Raw genomic sequence first — 25,670 nt, 5'->3', positions numbered from 1 at the left:
TTGTACAAGAATTGGTAAATGAAAAGGAGCTTGAAAAAGGTAAGGAAATGTGGCAGTGATAAACATCATAAATGGTAACTATTGTAAGATACTTCCAACGAGTAGAAAGAGATGGCCAGTGAAGCTCATGACAACATTCACTAGATGACTTTGACCATGTGTGACTATGACAGTTGTACCTGCTGCCACACACCCAACGAGCCCCACAATTTTGGATTTTCAGAAATGTTTTTCTGAGTGTGAGGATTCCACACGGTACTTGCATAATCTAAAACTGGTAGGACAAGTGCTCTGAATGCATTCCTCTTGGCTGAAGAATTACATGTGTACATGTTATGATGCAACAAATTTAAAGTTTGAGAAGCCCTTTCAATGAATCATGGGAGACATGTTTATTCCAAGTACTGGAAGTGGTCTGAAAGGTAATAGACTGATGTATCTTTGTTTAAATTTCATAGGCATGCTTGCTATCCTTGGCAAGTTATACTGACTTGAATTCTTTAAAACCGGACCATTTATCTCGAAACTTCTAATGTGCGATTTGGATTGTTTTCCAAAATCCAATCACATAACATTGTGGCAAGGGTTAATAATAAGAGAGGTCAGTAAATTCACAATAATAATGATTTACAAGCCTATCATATAACGTATTGTATAATAGGACCACAAAGGAGTAGGCATGGCCTACAACATTACCCAAAAACCAGCCTCAATTTTCCTTGACGCCGATAAGGTAGCCAAAACTAAGCCAAACAAGCCTTCAGATCGACCAGAAATGCTTTCAACAAGTTGCTAAGAAATTTAAAATAATAATTATTTAACAGGAGTAATTGACAGACCAAGTAGCTGACTGATTCCTTCAGAAAAGCGTAACTTGACAATGGCTAAGGATACAGGCTTGATTTTTTTCACAGTTTGACATTGCTTCGGCATGAGAGGTGCCTTTTGGCATACCGCAGTATGTACAATGTATTCTTCATGGACTTACCGGTGCCCTCCTTTGTGTCCCATTCATCTTTGCTGACAGCATTGAGTGTTAATTTGGTGGTAGCTAGCACGTAATGGATTCCCTTTGTAATAGAAATCGTCTGTATTTTCCATAGCGGCTATTTTAATTACGGAGGTGCTTTTCAAACAGTTCTTGATTTGTACTGCTGTGTAACGGGTTGAAAATGCGTAGCTGACAATGAAGCATAATGGATACTTCACTTTTCAGGTGATAATTGATATAACTGGGGTGCACGGCGCTATTTCTTTCTTTCGGTATGCATGGATTGCAGAGGTGCTTTTCTTGATTTGAAATGCTATGTGACAGGTTGATCATAGGAGTAGGGACCATAGCACATCGGTAAAAAGTACTGGAACAAGCTGGAGTAGTGCGCAATACTATATCACAGTAAAACAATAAGAAGTGTTATGCATTTCCATTATGGTATCTTGAGCACATTTGGGAAAAACACTCCTTTTTGTTTTGCTATGATTTAATGTCGTAGACTACTCCAACTTGTTTCAGTACTTTTTATCGATGTGCTATGGTCCCTACTCTAGTTGAAAATTCCAAATTATTTTGTGTACTTGTACTGATGAAGACATCCATACTTCTATGTGTGTATACATGTAGTGAACATTTCTTTGTTTATGGCAAAAATCTACTTCATGATTGGTTATAAATAAGTGAATGAACTTACAATAAAGTAGTTTGGTCTCCTTTTTGTGAAAAACCTGTGAAAATAAGTAGTGTTTATTCCCACTAAGAAGAAATGAGCCACCAAGGAGTTACAGATTTACAAAATCTGATTATAAGTAAAGTACAGTGTACAGGGTGTTAATAATAACATTGGTTTCCTGTATTTATTAACCGTCACATGGCTGACTTTGTATGTATTTTCTCTCCTATCATGACACTTGTTCATAAAACTATAAAATTGTGGTATAGTAAGGGTGTAGGTATGGTAAGGTTGTACATAAATCAGTCAGAGATTTGCAACTAGCCAAAATCTTTTCTCGGAGGCTAGGATACTTTGGTAGGCAGCATCATCTAAACATTTTTTTTAGCAGATGATTTGGGTGTGGCCCATTACAGTCACTTTACAAGCCCTGCGTAATTGTTACCCAATGCTATCACAAGGATACTACAGTCCGTTAAGCGTGTCAAATATAATTTTGTGTAATCTAAATAAATGCTCTCTCTCATTTTTAAGTAAAGTATTGATACAGAAAAATAATGCCTTTGTAGCTGGCATGAAGGATAAGATGACTAATTGAAGATAAAAGGAATGGGAAAACACAGAAGGCAGATATTTATTGAGCACATGCTTGTCTCCTATATTATTAAAATGTGACCAGATTTTACAAAACCGATCCAAATCTCACATCAGGTAACATCAAACTAACACCACCAGTAAATAGCCACACTATCGTACTGCTAGTTTTGACCCTCAGTACTACTCAAACTATTTGCATGAGACTGGTTTTAACAGACGACTTTTCTGGGTGGTATAGAGATCTCGAATGGCAGTATCTGGCCTTGTGAAGAGTCTGGCTTGGCAAGAATCAGTGGTATACTGGTAAATGGCCTGGTAATGTTGGCCAGACATTTTTTCTGTTGATTTTGCTACATATCAGCCATTAAGGAGCCAGCGCAGCCCTGTAATCTCATGTCTTGACTCTAATCATGTTCTGCCTCCATTTTGAAGTCTATCTCTAGCCCTCCATGTCATCTCCTCCCTCCACTCCTTTGTGAGCACTCGTCATACTACTTCAGTTGTCCAACTGCTCAGATTTTCTATCTTATTTGGCAGGAAACTCTGCAAGCAGCTACAAGTACTGGAAGTGGTCTGAAAGGTAATAGATTGATGTACCTTTTTTGAAAATTTCATATGCGTGCTTACTATCCTTGGCAAGCTATGCTGACTTGAATTCTTTAAAACTATTTATCTCGAATTTCTAATGTGCAATTTGAATCGTTTTTCCAAAATCCAGTCACAAATGTGGTCTTACTAATAAGGTAAGATTTTTAAAAGATTTTTTATGTATGTAAATATCTCATTAACAAATTAATAAAATTTTGTATTGTACAGTGTGTTAACAGTACCACTTACAGGAACACAACTAGTATGCATATTATTACCAAATATTGTAAACCCAAACCCATAATTAAATGTGATTTGTCACACTATATAAGTTGAGTGGGTAAATGTGTTGAGGTTAATTAGGTATGGCACTATTATGTGCTGTTAAGAAATGTTTCAGTGTTTTATGATTCTTCACAAAACAACTGTATCTTTACTTGTTTTCTCTGTTAGTGTATCCATATTGCTAAGTATGAGAGATTGTTCTATTAAGGTGTTTCATATCCATCTCATTTTGATTGTTCTATTAGAGTACTTCAAAGTTACAACAACTAACTTCATGACTATTCTAATAGAGTATGATCTTTAAATGTACAAATCTACAAAAAGTGTGTCTATATGATGCTGGTACTATACTTAATGCTTTTACCAGTGTATGTATCACATTATGTTGAGATTGTTGTATTTGGTATTAAACCTGTTAGTACAGATCACATGATATCTGTACAGTGTGTATGTACTATTACTATCAGTGTGATACATTGTGGACTACATACAAAAAAGATAAAACCAGAAACTAGAAACAACTTTACGCCCCCTTTATTATCTTTGGTACCACACCTCCAGCTTAATCCACTGCATAACTGAGTAGTGAGATTGAGATACTCTAATACAGCAGTCACAACAACAGTGTATTTTATAGACATGCTCTAACAAATATAGTTAACAATTTAGTACAACAAAATTTAATAATTATTGATTTAATAATGAAGTAGGGTTCCAGTTATTAAAGTAGTAGTGTAACAAGAGATGATGATAAATATGAGGGAAAATCCCTACTTGGTATTGTAGCCCCACATTGCTACAACACCATGTAGAGGTTTTCACTCATAGCTACCAACATCTCTTGTTTCAATACTGTTTATCACTGAAACCCTACTTCATTTTTAATTTAAGAATTTTTTTGTTATACTAGTTTATAAACTTTTCATAGACGGATCTAGGAGATACTGCTACAAGGGATGAGGGGGGCAAAAGATAGAACAGTGTTTATTCCATTATGAGAATAATGGAACTCTAGTGCACAAGTTACCATAGAGTCGGGTTGTTAAGCTCATGCGCTTATAATTTCGTAGTGAACTTTTATAAAAATAATAAATGTAAGTAAATGTAACAGTAAGGTTAAATCAGACGCTTACACAACACTTGTGTGACCAATTCTTGAATATGCCACTCAAGTCTGGGATCCACATCAACAGAACTTAATTTACAAACTTGAAATGGTTCAGGGGAGAGCAGCGAGGTGGGTGCAGTCAGATTACAGTTTTAAGAGTAGTGTAACAACAATGTTAGATAATCTTAATTGGACCACACTGGAACAGAGACGTGAAGCATCTAGATTATCTTTATTTCACAGAATTACTCACCAGCAGGAGCCAGCATTACAAATACCCAATTACTTTCTGCCACAATCCACCAGCACAAGACAATACCACCCACTCAGACTCATACTGCCAGCAGCCAACACCAACAAATACCAAATGAATTATTTTTACAGAACTATTAAAGAATGGAACAATCTACCCTCCTTATGCTATGACAAAGACTTTGTAATAAATGCACACACTCTAGCTAGTTATCTGTAAATATCCCCAAACCATTTTTATATCTCTTTTTTTATTGGATGTAATCAGCATTTTGCTGCCTTCCAATTATCATAATCATAAGCATTGGAAAGTGCATAGCAGCAGTACTGAATGACGCGATCGATCGATTGCAAATGGGCGTGTCCGCTACACTGCAATCGTGCATAGGTAAACACCGAGTAATGGCTAAAAGTACGCTTTCCGTGCATTATCTATCACTTTATAAGGTGTTTTAAGGCTGCAAATATGGTAGCAAGCTGAACTGCGATGGTTTTAAAAGTGGGCGTGGCACATGAAGATCGATCGCGAAGAGACGAACATTGATCACGCAAGAGGATTAAGCAGCTGCAATAAAGAAGACGACGTATATTTGTAATTCTTTCGTAGACTATGAGTGCATTACGAAGCTTCGAAGGATACTTTTATAATTCGAAGTTCACTTAACCTTCGAACCCACGAAACATTCGAAGCTTCGTCCCAGCCCTATTAGGCCACTCCAATTGGTAATTATGTTTCTGGTCCACCGCCCGCATCCTTTTTTGGAGAATGTGAAATTTCAGAAATACATGGGTAAAATTCCCGCATCAGCTTTTTGAAAAACCTGGATTTCAGAAACAAATATTGGGCAGCAACAAGTATGCTAAATCTACCTATCTAAGTATCATAATTTGCATTTTATCAGTGAAAACCTGCAAGAAATGGGCAGAGTGCATGGTACGGATCGATATACTCTAATAGAACAGTCAGTAAATCACAAAATACTCTAATTGAGCAGTCACTTCATTGTTGCTTTGTTGCTGAATTCCGCCCACCCGCACCTAAAACTGATTTTCAAAGGACCAGAAACATAATTACCAATTGGAGTGGCCTTATAGAGTATTATAATATCGAATTTTAAAGATTGTTTCAACCTTACTGTGATGTTAGACTAGTATAGAGTATGTTTGACATGTTGTGATTGTACTACGTAATTGTTATCATTTTTTCTAGTATGGATGGACTGCACTACATCATGCCAGTGTTTGGACACCTGGAGGTGGTCAACACTCTACTAAGTAGTGGAGCTAACATATTAGCTACTGATACTGTAAGTAGTACAGTTACTACCAGTATTATTATGTACTTCTCACATGATTACTACTTCATATTTTGTTGCTAACTGTCACTACATTACCAGAGGACACTACATTCTTATCACCCAAGTTGGATAGAGTGAAAATTGAACTTGAAAAGCTGAAATTGGGTAAATCTTGTAGAATAGGTACTAGTGCTCACCTCTGGTTATCTGAGATGTCTATGAGACTAACATAATTATGGTTTGGTCTCAATTAATGAGATCTTGACCAGGCATGGGGCGAAGTACTTTGGTACTTGTACTTAAGTGTACTTAAGCACACCTTTTAGAGTACTTGTACTTATATTTAAATACTTTTTGTACAAATGTAATGTACTTGTATTTATACTTAAGTTCCAAGCAATGTACTTAAAGTACTTAATGTACTTAGAAGTACTTATAAGTACTTGAAGTACAATGAAGTACATTTACATGTATACAAACCATGCAAGTGAATAAGTTGTATATTGGCTCAAAGATAATAATTATGTTCCTGGATATGGGATTTTAACATGGTCAGCTTTTGCTTGAAGTTACCTGCCACTTGCTGAGTTTGCTTTGAAACAGTATTTAAAAGGTTTTCCATCCAGCCTTCCCCCATCATTTCTCTGATGATCTTGGAAATAGTGGGACTGCTGTTGGACTGTCAGAGTTAATTTTATTAAGAAGCAGGCAGCTATGGCAGCTATGTCAGCTAAGAAGAAGGTTCCAGCTGTGCTCAAGCACTATGAAGTACCTAAAGTCTTGCCAGCAGAGAATTTTAAGGCTAAGTGCAAGTATTGCACCAAGGAAATCACTGGATCTGTTAGGACTACTACAAATTGGTGGAAGCATATGGTAAGAATGCTGTTTATTGTACTTGCCCATTTTAAAATCTTTTAATAGAGACGAGTACACGTAACTCTCTTGAAAGAACAACAGGATGAAGATGAATCACAGTCAAATTCACAGCAAACATTGACACATTTACTGCAGCCCTAAACAAAATACAGCTCACTACACCCAAAGCAGATTTTAGTAACTAATGCAGTAGTCGATTTCGTTGCAGATGACCTCATTCCTCTATCTGTAGTAGAGAGCAAGCGATTCAAATCACTGTTAAGGATCTTAGATTCTCAGTACCAGGTGCCAAGCCGTAAACAATTGTCCACAGTTTTGTTGAAGAAGAAATATGTTAAGTTAAAAAGTAGTGTACTAGACAAGCTGAAGAAGACTGATACCATCAACCTAACAATTGATCTCTGGTCAAATCGACAAATGCGATCTTGTTTGGGCATTACTGGGCACTATATTTCAGATGACTGGAACCTTAAGTCAGTTATGCTTGCATGCAATCTAGTCAGTGGAAGACATACTGGTGATAACATTATGATGTGGTATGATGAAATCATTTCTGATTTTGGTGTGAGGGAAAAAGTGAAGCACATAATTACTGACAGTGCATCCAATGTAAAGAAGGCGTTTTTGACCCTTCCATGTTATGAAGATGTTGAAGATCATACAGCCAGTGATGATAGTGAGGCTGAAGGCGAGTCAGAGTTTGAGAGGTGTGATAATGTTTCCCTTGATGAGAGCCAAGTCTTATTTGAACATCATGTCTGTTTTGCACATGTGTTGCAGCTAGTGGTAAAGATGGTATGGCAAAGGCAGGTCAGATCAACACAGTCATCAAAAGGTGCTCTAGTTTGGTATCATTTGTGCGCAGGTCAACAGTAGCAGCTGATGTCCTTAAGGATGAAACTAGGCTACAAGCTGATAATACAACTAGATGGAATTCTCAGCTTAAAATGATACGATCAGTGCTTGCTGTTTCAGATTTGGTGTTGTCACAACTTGAAAATGCTCCCAAGTTAACTACTCATGAAAAAAACCTGCTTCAAGATATAGTGGAAATTCTAACTCCTTTTGAAGAGGCAACAGAATTTGTTCAGGTTGGTTGTGTTCCATCTGCAGGTTATGTTTTACCCTGTATTCGAGGATTATATCATCACATTGAAAACATGGTGTCCAAATACCACTCTGGATTAGTTCGTGGACTTAAACAATCATTACATAGGCGTATGCCATATTACGAGGAAAATGAAACATACATTGTAGCTTGTATCCTAGACCCCCATTTCAAGCTTAGGTGGTGTTCTGATGATGCTGAAAGAGAAAGATCTTTGGATTTGCTTAAAGCAGCGTTAGAAAGATTATCTCCTGCTGCGTCAACTGTAGCTGTCCTTATGTATATTCTAGACATCATGTGCCCACAACATGTGACAAATAAACTAAACATTCATCAGGTAAATATTCATCAACTCAAGCATCAACTATTCACAGTGTGTGCTAACCCAACACATGTATAACACAACCACTCAAGGATATTGCAGCTGCTTCCTTGTAATAAACCTCAACCTATACAGTCCTTCACCATTTCCACCATGCATCATGTGCACAATTAATCACATGATGCAATACTGGTTATTTGATTGCTGTAATGCGTGTGACTCTCAGTAGTATAAATTGCTTCACATTACTTCACATTGCGAGGTGCATTGGAAGTTTGTGCTCATGGTGCACACTATATAAGGAAAGTATATTATACAAACTGACCATGGAATTAGTAATTCTCTGCATGCCCATCATTATGTTTCAGTCTTATAGCTCATGGTTACATATTAAACCATAGCCAGGGTCAATTACTTGAATGTGCTACTCAGGAAAAGAAACTACAGCAGAACCTGTATTAACAGTCACCTGAATTAAGCAAGCAGTCAGCCATGGTTACAAGGTCTCAAATATTTAGCCATACACGAATGTATGCATGTGTTTTAAGTCTAACATGTGTAATGGCCAGAAACAACTAGTACCAGTGTTGAAACTGGGTCACTACTGCTGACCCGGATGACCCACTGACCCGGATAGCAATCCGGGTCAGATCCGGATTGACCCGGATGATAATTATAGCTGAGGCGTGTGATAAGATCTATGTTCCTGTTGAGTAAACGAACAGTTATGTGATAACTAAACCAGTATAAGTTTTTAAAATCAGTCAGTGGGTTTGGTTCCACGTAGCTACTGTGAGTTTACAGACAGTAATTGGGTGTGGCTTCATGCATACCTAGTATTACAATTTCCCGATATATTAAAATGGGTGTGGCTCGAAAAAGTACTTATCCTGCTGTAAGACTAGGCTATATGCAACTCATACAACAATCGATTAGTGGGCGTGGCTCCACGTAAGCTTGCAGACAGCAACGGACACATTTCCACATCGTGAAATGAATAATTTCGTTTCTCATGTTATCCAATCCGGATCAGGTCCAGATGACCCTTAGAAAATGTGACCCGAATGACCTGACCTTGTTTCAACACTGACTGGTACAACAGGAGCATCAATGCATTAGAATTGAGTCTCATACAGTGGTCAGAATATACATAACTAGCTACAGTATCTGCAGAGAAGAGCTCTTTTTAGTTTTAAAACATGCATTCGATGTCCAAATCTTTAAGGAATTTCTAGTACAATTCCTGCACCATTATTGTAATGTTCTTCTGTTATAATATTTCACAATATGTTACATCTTCATCGTGGTTCAAGAAATTAAAAGCCATTCTTGAAGATATTGTTTGGTACATGACCAGCAGTGCAGCCATCTTGATGATATCAACTACATGTTTGTCATGACAATTATTCTGCTCCTGTTTAACAACCAACACTTCACCAATGCTAGGTATCCATAGATGTTGATTTGCATGGTAACCACAAAAAACTGAACTAAAATGAATGATTTGCTTGTACTGACAATCCATATTGTCCAGTCACGAGAAATACAGCTGCTAATAACGAGATGGTAGACTCATCTACTTTACAGCTAAGAGTAGAAACACTTTGTCATTGAAGGACATGGATGTACTTAGACTACGTACTAAAATATCACCCCAAGTAGACATCTAGAGAATTAACAAAAGCGTTCAATTGTGCAGGCGATACTGAAGACAAAGGATGAAAAACTGAGGATTACCAGTGAAATGAATACAACCATCCTCAGGCTAAGGCCCGACACTCCGCATACAGATCACCACTGGCTTGGGAAAAGTAGCCAGCAAAACCAGACCACTCAAGTCTAGCTGATTTTGATTGTGAAATTAGTTAGTTTATTCATGTAACTTTGTGTTCTTGGTGAAAAATTGAATCTGCTGACATGAGCGATAAGACCAGTTTTCCCATATTGGTGACTGACAGCAGGTGCTTGTTCAACACCAAGGAGCTGCACAGCTACATACAACCATCCTCAGGCTGACCAGGGGTCCATTAAGGCCCGATACTCCACGTATAGATCACCACTGGCTTGGGAAAAGTAGCCAGCAAAACCAGACCACTCAAGTCTAGCTGATTGTGATTGTGAAATTAGTTAGTTTATTTATGTAACTTTGTGTTCTTGGTGAAAAATTGAATCTGCTGACATGAGCGATAAGACCAGTTTTCCCATATTGGTGACTGACAGCAGGTGCTTGTTCAACACCAAGGAGCTGCACAGCTACATACAACCATCCTCAGGCTGACCAGGGGTCCATTAAGGCCCGATACTCCACGTATAGATCACCACTGGCTTGGGAAAAGCAGCCAGCAAAACCAGACCACTCAAGTCTAGCTGATTGTGATTGTGAAATTAGTTAGTTTATTTATGTAACTTTGTGTTCTTGGTGAAAAATTGATCTGCTGACATGGGCGATAAGACCAGTTTTCCCAGACCCAGTCACATTGGTAACTGACAGTAAATGTAGTACTCTAATGAATGCAAGGGCATCAGAGTAGGCATGACCAATGAGGCCAGCACTTCACCACTTTTTTGATCAGTGTCCAGTTTTATTATTAAGCACCTAGCTAGCTAGCTAGCTAACAGTAGCTAGTACTTTGCAAAGCCCAAAAGTAGTATCTCAAAAGTAATTTTCAAAATTTCCTTGATGCATACCCTCAGATCCTCCTAGACTAAGCCTTATTTACTACTTTCACTTTTACTCTGACACCCCTAAATGACTGTAATAACTGTTCATATTATTGTTATATAGCTCTCTGATAATATGTTTCACCTGCTCAATAACTGTACAATACACAGTCCTAGTAGTGTAACAACTATTTTGTGTACTGTTGTAGTTGAAGCATTAATTGAAATATTTCACCACATGTCATAAGGTATCTGGTATAGTTACATATCAGTGTACAACATTAGGTGGTTATGATTATGTACTCTATATACAGTATACAGTATCAAGTGTGCTAGTTAGTGGTACATGTGATAATTGTTTATTGTTATAGTATGGGAATACTCCACTACACTACGCTGCCAACTATAATCACTATGATGTGTGTTTAGTACTGCTACAACATGGTGCCAGTGTGGAAATGAAGAACAAAGTAATTAATGTGTTAGTTTGTTACATATATCACTGTGTGACCTTATTTATGACATCATCAGTTTCTTCTAATTAATAAATGTGCTGAAATTAATTTTTAAACAATGTGCTTACCTGCACTCAGTACTGATAATAGTGTCATTATTGAACAAAACAATATAAAAATAATTTAGGGTTGTATGTTTAGCATGTATCTCACTAATCATAAAAGGAGATATAACATGTTTGAAGCCAATGAAGAGGTAATAAACATGTTTCTAGTAAATTTGTCAACTTGGAAGTCTTGTGGGTTTGTTATTGTTGAGAGCCTTAGCATGAGATATGTAGTCTAGTAGCTGCTGTAGTACTGAACTTCTGTATTTTATTTATTTATCTCTTTATTTTTCTGTAATTGTTTACAATAGAAATACACGATACAAAGTGTTGTGCAATTAGTTGGATGATGTAATGCAGCAAAAGCTATGTAGCTGTTGTACAATCCACTACATGTGAGGAGTTGTTTGATCTGGAGAACATTATTGTTGTTCAGCAACACTAGTAGCCTTACAAAAGCAGTGGAATTTAGTATTAAAATTTTAATTAAGGATGGTTTGTGGTGGCCATACAAGCAATCTTTCAGTGCTAGCCTACTGTGCTTTTCAGTTATGAAAGTGCAAAATATATTTATAACCATGTTTTGCCAGTATTACATTTGACTTGAGGGATGCATGAAGCTTTATTAAAAGCTTAAAGCATCTGTTTTACTGCTGTATGTACATACTTGAGTAGAAACAATGTCTACATTGTGTTATGACATTGTAACCTTCTTTTGTGTTCGTGCATTACCCTGGTGTATAGTTTGAACTAAAAAAATCTGATCAGTTACAATTGTGATAAGAATAGTGAAGCATCTGAGTACACAATACAATGTGAAATTTAAAAAAAAGTAATGAGTAAGGTAAAAGGATGAGTTAGGCCAAGTTCTATTCAGGCCTCAAGACTAGCTAAAATAAAAGGAAATCCACAGCACAGGTCTTTATTCAACACCGCTGAGTTGTGTGGTCACATACAGCCACTGACTAGAGCTCAATTATGGCCCAGACCACATGTATGGATTACTACTATGCTTGGAAAAAGCAGACCATTCATGTTTAGCTGATTTTAATAATGAAATGTCATAATTTAGTCATGTGGCTTTGTGTTCTCTTGGCGAAAAAAAGCAAATCTGTTGTCACAGGCGATATCCAGTTGCAATGGCCTACACATCATGATCTAGATATATCTCCACCACAGTCAATTTACCTGAAAAATAAACACCTTCTCTATATCTAAATATTATTTTCAAAACAATCTATGCATATTTGTAATACACGTGAGGCATACCATGAGCATGCATATCACCTAGTCATAACTTATGTGTAACTACATCATTTCAATTGGGCTTCTGGAGAACATCAATGAATGACAGTGAATGTGTCACTGTACTAAGTGTGTAAATATGAAGATGAATGTACGATGATGTAATTTATTTAGGAATGTCTCAATATGTAGCCATGATTCTGAACCAGAAATAGTGTGCATATATATATATCTGTTGATGTGCAATAAATGTTCATCTCTATTTCATAATGTAGGACAACAAAACACTACTTGACATTGCTAAAACTAATGGACATCATAAGGTGGTACAGTTGTTGGAGTCATATCCACAAAAGGTTTGTACAGCATAATCATATACTGTATACAACTGAACCTCTGATCTTTTCATTTGGACACCTCTGTTGTCCAGTCAGCTCAAATTAATAATTGGCTGACCCTGACAGTAATAAAGTTTGAATGAGATCAAAGCACAAGGAGGAAGCCTAAAGGATGCTGTTTACCTGTTAGGTGGCTTGTTTATTTAATAACTAGCATTTGATTGCTGGGTGATGACACAGTACACTTTACAGCTCAAAGGAGTGTGACAACAAATATTTTGTAGTAACTTTCACACTGCCTAGTAAAGTGCATAGCACTAACTGAGAGAGATATACTTATAGTCTGTTCACATTCACCTGAGCCCTTGTTTCTTGTTAATAACTCTTATTACATTAGCCAGCTGCCCAAACATTTAGTAGTGTTGTGAAGCTACTGGAACTGTTAATCAAAAAAGTGGTTTGAAAACAAGTGGGTTATGAGGCTTTAAAAATATCCCATAATTTAGTATGGACAATTCAGGCACACAAACATGTTTACAACATGGAAACATGCTTGTTCCAGTACAAAACTATTGGGAGTGAACACATGTTCACCTCTTTGATATTACTATATTTGGCGGGCACAGGTGACAGGTGAACGAGTACTATAGTGTACAGTATTTAGCATGTATGTCTTAGTTATGGTCATTTTTGAGGTGTAGACTACAACAATGAGAGAGGTTCCACTATATACATGTGATCCTTGTGCTGTGTGTCTGACACTTGATGTTGTAATAATTATGTATTTGTTTAAACCATGTTCATATATTATGTGTCTATCTTGGCAAAAGTTTACACCACTTCTGAATTTCTTTACATATTTATCTATTGTGTCCAAAGAATAGATCACTAAAGTTTCAACTTGTTGTGATACACTGTAAGTGGTTTTGAATTATAGTGCTAGACAGTAGGAAGAGCAACAAAATCAATTTGTACTGTGACTATACTTAAAATAACCTACAGGCACTTACATTCATAGCTGTAACTTCTAGTCTACAGCATTGGGATGGATTGGCAGACAAAAAAAGCTTAGTTTTAGCCTCTATGTAGTCACTGGTGCATATACATTATGAGGGCTTTTCTTTGAAGAAATACGTGACAATCTGTTTATGTTTATCCAAATGCATGTGAAATGTATATCATTACTGCTATATGCAAAACAATTTAAAACAAAGCTTTTTGAGCTGTCAATGAGCAGGTAAATAAGGTGGTGTACTGTACATGTTATTCTGGGAAATAATTGCTCAAACATGGAAAGATACCAACCTACCCAATTTGGAATATTTTGCACACGCATTGCAGCTTGTTGTGTGTGATGGTATGTTGTCTCAAAGAACTGTAATTGATGTCCTTACTATATGTGACCGGGCCTGCAAAAACAGAACATGTGGGCACAAACTATACCCTGTCTCATACCAGGTCATATCTCATACCAGGTCATATCTCAGTACTGGAGAAGAATATTTGCATTCTGTAACTTGCATCATAAAGCCAATTAAATGCTTACTAAGACCTAAAAATTGCATTGCCATAGCATAATGATATAAAAAGTTCTGAGTAATGGAAGCTTGCAAAATAGGCACAAATCATGTTCCCACATGCCCTATTATTGCAGGCCCAGTCACATATGTAGAAGCACTGCTGGCCAATTATTAAAGAATTTAGGCTTGAGCCAATTACACATCGAAAATATCATTCTTTTAGCAGTGCTGACATACCCTATCACAGCCACCTGCAGATGAGATAGAAGGAAATAAACTATGGCTTTTAGCTCTAAGTGATGGTGTTGGTAGTAAGTCATCAGTATAATTACTGGTAGGTGTCCACGAATCATGAAATTTGTCCAAGAATACAGGACTTCAAGCAGCAACTTTGATCCGGTCTAGTACAACAACCATTAAGGCACAAACTTGGGAGATTAGTTGGGCTTTATGCCAGATATTTCTACATCAATTTTCACATGATTCCACTTAGAAGTTTATGAGAATGAGTGTCCGAGTATGCATGATGTCAAAGAATGGATAGTTTACTTTACTAGTGAACTAGTGAATAAATTTAAGCTATGCATGATGTACTCAGATATGACATGTGCAAAGTGTGTTATCTCATGTATACTGTTACCTGTGTTTTGCTGTTTTCTTGTATGTACACTAGCTTGTTACTGACCACACTCAGCCATTATTTTTCCACAGCACTTCAATAATAGCTGTTCTGTATTGTGATCATTTTCCTAGGAAAAATGGTTAAAGAGAGAAGTAAAAAAAATGACTGAGCCCGAAATTAAACAGGACATAAAATTCTTCTTTTCCAAACTTTCATGACTCATAACTTTATAGCTACATATGTGATCTTGCTATGGTAATTTATTTCAACCCTTATCTAACTCTTAATAAGCCTCACAATACAAACTACAGGATACAAATACTCTAATCCAACACTGTGATATGACCTGTTGTGTGACAGTGTGCACGTGTAGTTTGTACTCATGTATCCTGTTTTTGTAGCTCTAATCATAAACAAGCATTGACTCTTTCCTTCCACAAGAAACTGCACTTGTCTATTGACCAAACTATAAAAAAGTTCAGTAAAACTCGAGTATAATTCTTGTGTTGCACCGATATCCAAATTAGTCGATTATTCCAATAACCAGTATTAAGCAACAGAATTAGCTGATACCAATAACCGATCCAATATACACTAACACTCATCCTCATCATTATTAAATGACTCATATTAGTGACATAAGTATTGATATACAGCTCATTCTAGGCTAAAATGTGAAGTTAGATGTATACCACAAGTAAACGTTACTCATGGTAAACAGGGTTTGAATACATTTTACTACTGCTATACAGCTGAGACAAGTGGCTGGTACTAAAACCTCAGTTTACTGTTGAGCATGGCCTAAACCCTGACAGTTTATTATGGGCATGGCTTGTAGTCACCACTAAACCATCAACACATAACTTAATTAAAATGTCAAATAACTTATGTCTAGCCTCCCCCACATCATTATACTACACAGTGCAGTGGAAATTAACATTAGCTTTGATTTAATCAAAACTGATTAATCAGCTAGTAGCCAATATCAGCAGATACACAGATACACAGATACACAGATACACTGATTACTGAACCAATTATCAGTGCAACACTAATAATTCTAAAGTACCATTCATGTTGAAAATTATTTTCTTGACTTTGGCTTTAACCGAGTATGAATATTGGAGTAAAAGTTAGTAGACATACAAACACTAAACCCACCTTAATTGCATTTATGTAATAAATTTTTCTATGCTTGTACTTTATAATTCACAGTAGATAGCCAAATCACTCTTATTCTATCATGGTGCCTTGCATGATGCCTGAATTAGAAACTACTCTGAAAAAGAACTTCATGTACTGCTTAGCATAGGTCACTCATTCTGCAGCTGGTGGTATTAATCAAGGGCATGGCTTGACATGATGCATGAAGTGAGGCATGTAGTCTGTTTGTCAAGCTACTGGTGTAACGTGCATAAATTACTTCACTAAAACTATTTCCCTAGAATACTTGCTTGCACAAAGTCTCTGAACTTTAGTAGCTAGGCCACTTATATTAGACTAGTGTGATCATTGTACAGCACAAGTGGCCTAATGCATGTAATGCAGTCAGTTTTAGACAATTTTATAGAGGAGTTTATAATTCTAATTAATAGAAACATCATGTAAGGCATACCATGATGGAGAAATCTTTGCAGGACTAGTTGCTGTAACATGCAGAGATGTCCAGTTGAAGTATAGTATGTACAAAGATCACAAAGTACATAATTCCATGAGACGTTGGATCCCAGTTACAGTGGCGCATCCAGAGGGCACATGCTCCCCCCCACCCTCCCAATCCCTTTCAAAAAAATTGCATATAAGATCGAGATACTCTAATAGAGCAGTCAATCACTCTAATAAAGCAGTCACAGTGTTCACAAGGCAGTGTAACTTACTTAGCTATGAACAAGGATCTGAATAAGGTTCTTTATATACTTTATAGTATACTAGCATTGTTACCTGCCCTACGTGCAGGACACTTTCACATTAACCACCATCATGTAAGCTTATTAATTTAAACACTGAACAGCAGATTTGCATGTAAGCTAAACCAATAATTATCCCAATTATGTGGTGCTGTCCTATCAGGCAGCTGCAGGCATTGTAATAACATGTTGAGTATTTAAAGTAGTACTAATAATTTTCTTGTAGCTATACTGCAAGCAAAGGTTTGAGCAAAATTAATAGTTGCACATTTACTGGCTATAATTTAGGCAAGTAGTTATTATAGCATCACAAAGAATTGGAATTACAAAGACAAGGCACTTACTCTAATAAAACACACAGAGAAACGAACATTCACCCAATTGGCCTGCCCTATACCTATCAAATGTGCTACTGTATACTTTTTCCAATATTCCATATGCTGTGAAGTAATGTCAGGATGCTACGAACTTTGGTACTTTGAGAAAAAAGTACCTGCCCTACGTGCAGGATCATTTCACATACCATATCAACTACAATAACATGAATCAATGCATTGGGAATGAAACATTAAAAATCATGTCCTAAAGTAGCATGCATGTACCTTATTCCACCATCATGCAAGCCTAATAGTTAAAGTGATGTGAACATGCAGGTTAACTAAACAGCAGAATTGCATGTAAGCTAAACCAATAATTATCAAGACATGTACAAATTATGTGGTGCTGTCCTTTCATGCAGGCACTGTAATAACATGATCAACATAGAATATTTAAAGCAGTACTATTAATTTTGTTGTAGCTATACTGCAAGCAAAGGTTTGTACTTAATACACAGGTACACACTTCCTGGCTATAATTTAGGCAAGTAATTAACATCACAAAGAATTGGAGTTACACAGAGAAGGAACTTACTCTAATAGGACACATGGGACAAACACACAGACAAACATTCACCCAATTGGCCTGCCCATGCCTACCCTATACCTATCAAATGTGCTATGGTATACTTTTCCGACAGTTCATATACTGTGATGCAATACCAGGATTATAAACTTACTATGAGAAAAGAAGGTTGAGGTAGAAAAGTATGCACCAAAAAGGTATATATAACGAAAAAAAAAGTTTTGTCACAGGCGGGAATCAAACCCACACCCTATACACAGCAGTAACCACAACAACTTTTGGGAGGTGCTTTACTAGCTGAGCTGTTAATTGTGTGGTTAGTAATGGAATGCAACTGAAGTTTTCTCTACTTCATGGCCTTCAACGTGCTGTAGCAGACAAAGGGATGCACAAAGAAGCTTGCAATAAACTTTGCAATGTAGCCAGATGGTGAGCATTTCATTTTGTGTGTGAATTGTGTCGATATATGCACAGACTGCCAAGTAATTGCCGTTAGTAGCTGACATATGAAAAAGTGTGTCATGAAAGGAAAAGTTATCATGGGCAGGAATAGAACCCCAGACCTTTGGGTTAACAGCTCTACGTGCTAGCACTTTGGCTGTTTGTTTGTGGTTTTGACAGGAATGTAACTCAAGTTTTCCTCTACATCATTGCCTTCGAGAACAAATGGAAACACATAGCGATATGTAACAACAAACTTGGTGTTGCTAAATGATGAGCGCTTAAGTTAAAGTCCTAGCTGTGTGGATACATGCTTTGGTTGTCAAGTTTGCAGTGTTACGAGGAAAGAATGCAGACAGACAGACAGCTTTATATATAGATACATTTGGTAAAGTATAGCCATTAATGCTGTGACCTTTTTTTGCTCTTTAACTTTCAGCAAAGTGTACCCCTTCCACACTCTGCATCCACCCTGGGGTTAATCCCTGGGCTCCCAGATCCTTGGTCCCAAGTCCACTGTTTATACCAACCCACAACCTAAATGGTGTTTTATGTTAGTTGCCCTATTTAATTTACTGATAATAACTACCATTTCATTGCTAGGTGTGATGATAGTACACTTTACAACTCAGAGGGGTTCATAGCTATGAATGTTTCGTAGAAAAGTTTACACTAGTTACTAAATTACATAGCACTAAACGGTAGCAATACACTTTAACATACAATATGTAGCTTGTATTTCTTAGTTTTGGAAATTTCTGAGGATTGCTATATATATATGGCCTACAATAATAATGAAGTTTGTACTTCAGTTGATGATTCCCTTCATTTAATGCTGCAGTGATTAGCTCTGCTTTGCCTAATTGTGCTTAGCTGTAGCTTGCAATTAGTTTTAATTTTTAACTATGATTAATTGTGTGTCTTTTTCTATTAGGGCATGCTTCTAATATTTTTGAAAGTGCTTTTCTTAAAATTTATTGTAGTGTGTACATAGGCGGCGGAAAGGGGGGGCTAGGGGGCTAAAGCCCCCCCTCGGTCTGCTGAGGGGGGGGCTTAGCCCCCCCCTCAAATTAAGTAGTCAGTGTGTAGCGAGCTATATGTAAGGATTTTTATGTAGTTTATCAGCTAGAGAGTAGCTGGTGAGGTGGAAAGCTCTTGTCAGTTGGTTGTGACCTTTTTTTTTTTCTTTTTTTTTTCTTTTTTCTTTTTTTGGTCTCACCTTACCAAACTATAGAAATAAGTCTGGGTCAGCTTAGCGGAGCCCCCTCCTCATATCAACTACTTCCTCCGCCGCTGAGTGTGTAGGTACTATTCCAACTCTATAGCAACAAATTTTGTTGCCAGTTATATTAGAGTGATTGTTTGATAACTCAAGTTTACTGTTTGCAACTAACTTCAGCAATACAGAGTGTATATGTAATAACAATACTCTAATTGCAAGTGTAATATATCCAATAGTGCCATTAAAAATTAGTAATTTAAGAATGAAGTAGGATTCTGGTGATAAAATGTATTGAAACAAGGTAATGTAGCTATAACTACGTATGTTGATACTATAAGGTAAAAAAAAATTTTGGAATTAAAATTTGTGATCTTAAAAATGAATAGGGCTCAAGTGATAGAATATAGTAGAACAAGATTAGCTATCATTTACACATGTGATTGCTCATAGATGAGACTGCTTTATTTGAGTATTTCAATCTTGCTAAATGCTGCTGATATCATGTGTGTTACCATGCCTTGTTTTCTGCAGCAGAACTTCAAATTCAGCTCATTGCAGTTAGATTACTATAAGGGTTATGGTCACTATGCTCTGTTCGCTTAAAGCATGGTCACTATATGCTTTGATCATGTTTTCTTGTTTTACACTCTTCCATGATGTGTTTTCCGTATTGTATGATATTTGACGGCTTTTATAATAGCAGCATTTTGGCAGCACTGTTTATTATAGAGGGAAACCCCCTAACCAGTGATAAAGATCATGCAATAAAAGGAAAAGTTAAATTTATAAATGTATAAAAATAAGCGTAGAACTAAAAATGATGTATAAACTAAAATGAAAAATTTGCTTCTTATATTTTTTGTGTAGGAAACTTCAGTGCAGCAGCAAGATCAACGTGTGCAGGAATTAGAGAGACAATTACAAAGTTTGAGGGAAGAAAAAAATCTCATTGTTACACAAAAACAACAGCTATTAGAAGATAACCAGAATCTCCAGCAACGAATACATGGACAAGAAGCAGAATTACAGAATCTTAGACAAGAAAAGCAAGAAAATCAAAGACTGCTGCAGCAGCAGAGGCAAGAGATTCAACATTTACAACAACAACAACAGCTTTCAAATACATTGCAACAACAACAGACATGGCTTGTAAACAGAAATGAAATAAACCTAAAGGAGAAAGAGCTAGGGAGAGGAGCATATGGTTGGGTGAAAGAAGCAACTTTCCGTGGCTGTAAAGTGGCTGTGAAATGTCTTCATAATGAGTTGATCTCTGACTACAATTTACATGTGTTTGACAGAGAGATGACAATGGCAGCACGATGTCGTCATCCTAACCTTTTGCAGTTCATAGGAGCCACAAATGAGGGAGTTCCCCTTATTGTTACAGAAATGATGCACACCAGTCTCAGAAAGGTATTGGAGTGTGGTCAACTCTCCAGTGACCAGATTATTCCTATTGCTGCCGGAATAGCATTTGGACTAAACTACCTTCATAAGACCACCCCATCCCCCATACTCCATCGAGATGTTAGCAGTGCTAATGTTCTTCTCAACCCACTACCAGATAATCAGTGGCTTCCAAAGTTGTCTGACTTTGGCTCTTTTAATTTTATGAGGGAAAGTCAAACAGTGAATGCAGGAAATCCAGTGTATGCTGCCCCAGAAGCTCTTGATCCAAGCAAAGGTCCCCATACCCCAGCTATGGACACTTTCAGCCTTGGAGTGTTGCTGTATGAGATGTGTTCCCGGAGACTACCATCAGGTGTGTTTAGTGTTTCAATGTTGCAACGAGTTAACTGGAGAGTACCAGAGAGTAATATGATACCCCTCATTGCTGCTTGTGTTGATCAAATGATCCAGAGACGTCCTAATATGGATAGAGTGATTGCACAACTGAACAGTAATATGTAAGGAGTTATAGCTGTAAGGCTATTTGAGCCAGTAACTTGCAACATTTTTTTGAAATTATCATTACATTGATACTATTATTTTTGTGTTATAACTTTTAGGCTAAGTTTGGTAATTGTTTTTACAAAAAGAGTGTATTTTTGAGTAGCTGTCAATTAGGCATTATGAATTGTTAAATTAATTATTATTTAGAAAGCATATTATTTAATTAGCATAGTTTGATACCCTATTATTTTTTGATTACATTGTATACATTTACGTATACACTTGTACACGTTTATTCTAAATTTTATATTATAATAAATGTGTAGTTATTGAGAGTATATCTAACTTCTGTAGTGTATTACTAGATGCATATAAATTAATGGTTTAGTTATTTTTTGTACTTTATTTATTAAGGCTTCACAGCACAAGTGCTCAAGGTCTGTAGAACACCTGGTCCTACAGTCTGTTAAAGTTATTGCATAAAGTGTGTTTGGAAAGGTATAGAAAGGAGAAAAACTCCAGATCCATGACTGGAATTGGGAAGGCTTGAACCTGCAGCCATTCGATTAATACCAAATCAATATACCGATCTTGTAAATCACACCCGTGATGGCTTGATCTGGACCCTCTTATACACATCACTGCAGAATGAAGTATAACGAATAAGAAGTTTATATCTGATCCAAAACTGTGTCTGACTATAATGATAACCACAATTCTCAGAAAGAAGTGTTGTGAGCCTTTTGTCACAACAGCAACATCTGACACAATCCCATCGAAGCAGGAAAACACCAATTGAGCGACGTTCCCCTGTCCACCTCACTTATTCGCTCATCATACATTCTCTTCTTATCCAGTGATTATTTAGGTCATGGCTTTATGTTAATACACTAGTACTACCAAGTACTCTTGGTACTACCTACATGCAGCAAACCAAGTGATTATTGTTTTGTGTATTATATACTATCCCAATAAAGCATCCACATAGAATAAAATAATTATGAAATACTGTAATATAGCAACCAACTAAGTTTAATAGAATACTGCATGAAGCTAAAACATCAATGTAAATGGTCTGATAAATTGACATTATTTCCCAAAATTATGTCACATAAAAAATAATAGGCATTTCTCAAAAGCACAATAGATGGTTTTGAGAGTAGTGCTCAAAAGCTTAATTTTATGTATAATTATTATGCCTATATAATTGGGGTGTTCCTATAGGCTTTCTAGCCTCCTACTCTCCCCAGTGAATTTTTCACAAATTATAATTAATAAAACCTAATTATTACCATAATCAATATAAACTCCATGATGCTTTTTTGTGAAGTGTGAATACTCTGAAATAACTAAAGAATATAATTATTTTGGTAACAACATGGACTCTGCAGTTTGCCTCAAGATGTTATTTTTGTTAAATAGTCATCAGTAGGCAGCTACATTTGTACTTTGCTGCAGTGCTCACTATTATAGTCTCATAGTTATGTTTTTATGAGAAATGATAGCTTTTATATTAATATAGCTGGTGAGCAACTCTGTATTGTTAATAGGCACCTACTAACCTCAACATTTAGATATCATAATAGGTGGGTACCTAGTCAATAGAAAATTGATGTCATCAATTTTTAATTAAAGACCTTAATTAGTAGCTAGGTCCTACACTAATTACTATAGCTACAATATTGAAGCATAATATGTTCATATCATAGATAGCTCTATTAGGTCTTAATTGTGACCTGGGGGTCTAATGGCCTTTTCAATTACATACACTTGGAAACCTAGCGTGTAACTTGACTTGTGAATGTGCTATCACCCTGAAATTTTGTCACCTCATACCCGTAACATAGTACTATGGATTGGTGTAATATGAAGGTGCTAGGTTGAAAAAATGAGGAGTTATGATTAGTCAAACTTGATAATTTGGAAAGGCTATAAGACCCAACTGGGTCACGATTAATGTGTCAATGGGTTGAGTGTACATAATTAGCTACTCTAATAGAACAAATAGATCAGGGGCAGGTCCAGGATTTGGAAAGGAGGAGGGTGCACCAAGGTAGTAGATATATAGATCATGGAGCAGGGGAGTCTGGGGGACAGCCCCCTCCAGAAGCTAAAGTCGGTTATGTCATATGTTTCAAGACTGAAAATAAAATGTATAGAATGGCTTATTTACAAAAATATCTTAATCACACTGCTTTCTAAGCTAGTGGACTAAGAGTTGCTGGATCAGTGACAAATCCAGGGGGCTCATGCTCCCTCCCCCCATCTCAAACATTACAACAAGATTGAGATACTCTAATAGAGCAGTCAGTAAAATACTCTAATAGAGCAGTCACCACACAAAACACAATTCAGAATCCTCCATAGCTACCGAGTATGTCACAGTCATGAGTAGTTCAGCTATACCTAACTGTATAATTATTAGCCTAAAGAATGGCATAGACAAGGCCACGTACATTTCATTTACAAACTTTTAGCAGGCTAAATGTTCCCATGCATGGGATAGTGTTTCAGATGCTAGTTTTCATATTCAGCTACTATATATGGAGGATTCTGAATAGTGATTTGTGTGGTGACTGTTCTATAAGAGTATTTGACTGACTGCTATCTCAATCTTGTTATAATGTTTGAGATTGGGAGAGGGAGCACAAGCCCCTGTACCCTCCTGGATTTGTCACTAGATGATTCCCAAATAAAATTCTATACCCTATCATGTATATGATTTACATGAGATTGACATACACCAGCTACAAAAATCTCTAACAAACCGTACATCATGATCACATGATTGTTGTTTAAATAGACAAGTGATTTTGTTGAAGCTAATAGCAACAGGCACTATATTATAGTGTACATTCATCATATGACTGTAAGAGTGTATTATGCTGCAATATGACAATATGGTTATGTCAGTGATATTTAGTATATTTCATTCACTTTAGCTGCTTGTGAGGATATTAATCATTAATCATATAGCACGATATTAATAAAATACCTGTCTATAGTAGTAGCACACGTTCTCAAATCGTATAACAGTTGAGTATGGTTGTTCTAAGACTTCTTAAGCTAGCAATGTATACATCGGTCTTGAGAAATCTAAGGAGTTATTGGAGTTACCATTATAGCATATACTCTGTAAAGCCATCCTTGTATTTATATTATACATGCATAGTATAATTATGTATATCATAATTAAATATCACAGCGCTATAGGTGCTTAATAATTGTTAAGTCTCCATCTCAGGTCAAACAACAATGCAAGTATCTAATTATATAAATATTATTAGTTGATTAAGTTTGTGCACAAACACTGATTTATAAAGATTTGACTATTTTCATCACAAAAACTGAATTGTTTACCTGTTCTATCACTGCACGTTAAGTATCGTATTATTGTTCTTCATACATGTGCATCTGACTACACTGTCAAAATTAAAGAGTAACCACCACTCTGAAGAGTTCTCAGTGTAGGGAGGATTTAACACCCCATGGAGAGTAACCTACACTCTGAAGAGAATAACCATTACCATGAAGAGTAAGTGACACCATCTTCAGAGCATGTGTTACTCTCCAGTTACTCCTTTAGAGTAATGGTTACTCTCCGGTAGGCATGAGGCCAAATATTGAGAATTATGCTTTTGAGCAGTGCTAAAAAATCACCTATTATGCTTTTGAGAATTGCCCATTATTCCCAAAATTATGCCACCATAATTGGTTAATAATACCACTTTATTGCTGTATCACACCTTTTCATTGCTGTTTAAGTTTCAAATAGTCTTGAAATCTTTAGCTGGTTGCTGTATTAGAGTATTTTTATTTCGATGTGACTGCTTTATTAGAGTAAATGATATTCAGTGACTGTTCTATTAGAGTTTCTGACTGCTCTATTAGAGTATCTCGATCTTCTTTAACGGAATTGTGCTATCTGCGGATTATCCTATCGTTAAAGCTTTATAAGCACCTCAAAATGCTAGCATAATTCCTGATTCCCACACATACCTATTATGCCCGAAATTATGCCGGCATAATCGCCGTATCCCTACTCTCCAGGGGTGTTAAATTGTCCCTACACTGGGAATTCTTTGAGAGTTGTAGTTACTCTTCATTTTAACTGTGTAGATAATAATTGTTTACAGAGCAAAATCTCAATACATGTAATAAGTGTCAGATTGTCCAACAGATTTATTCCACCAGCATAATGTCATTTCCCTCAACAAAAGACTTATTTCATGTGATTGCATAATTCAATGAA

The 25,670-nt window shown here is 36.5% G+C and overlaps 1 protein-coding gene across 1 annotated transcript in view; it reads left to right on the top strand.

Moving 5' to 3' along the window:
• Nucleotides 1–21,751, top strand: part of LOC136257927 (probable serine/threonine-protein kinase DDB_G0271682) — a 150,176-nt gene extending 128,425 nt beyond the window's left edge. The window contains exons 2-5 of the mRNA XM_066051255.1: nt 5,708–5,804; nt 11,134–11,232; nt 12,845–12,925; nt 20,390–21,751. Coding sequence (XP_065907327.1) covers nt 5,708–5,804; nt 11,134–11,232; nt 12,845–12,925; nt 20,390–21,436 — 1,324 coding nt within the window. The 3' untranslated portion in view covers nt 21,437–21,751. The remainder of the gene's footprint in view (nt 1–5,707; nt 5,805–11,133; nt 11,233–12,844; nt 12,926–20,389) is intronic.
• Nucleotides 21,752–25,670: the final 3,919 nt, after the last annotated feature.

This window comes from Dysidea avara, chromosome 6 (assembly GCF_963678975.1).
Source record: "Dysidea avara chromosome 6, odDysAvar1.4, whole genome shotgun sequence".
Classification (NCBI taxonomy): domain Eukaryota; kingdom Metazoa; phylum Porifera; class Demospongiae; order Dictyoceratida; family Dysideidae; genus Dysidea; species Dysidea avara.
This window is presented reverse-complemented; position numbering and strand designations above follow the sequence as displayed.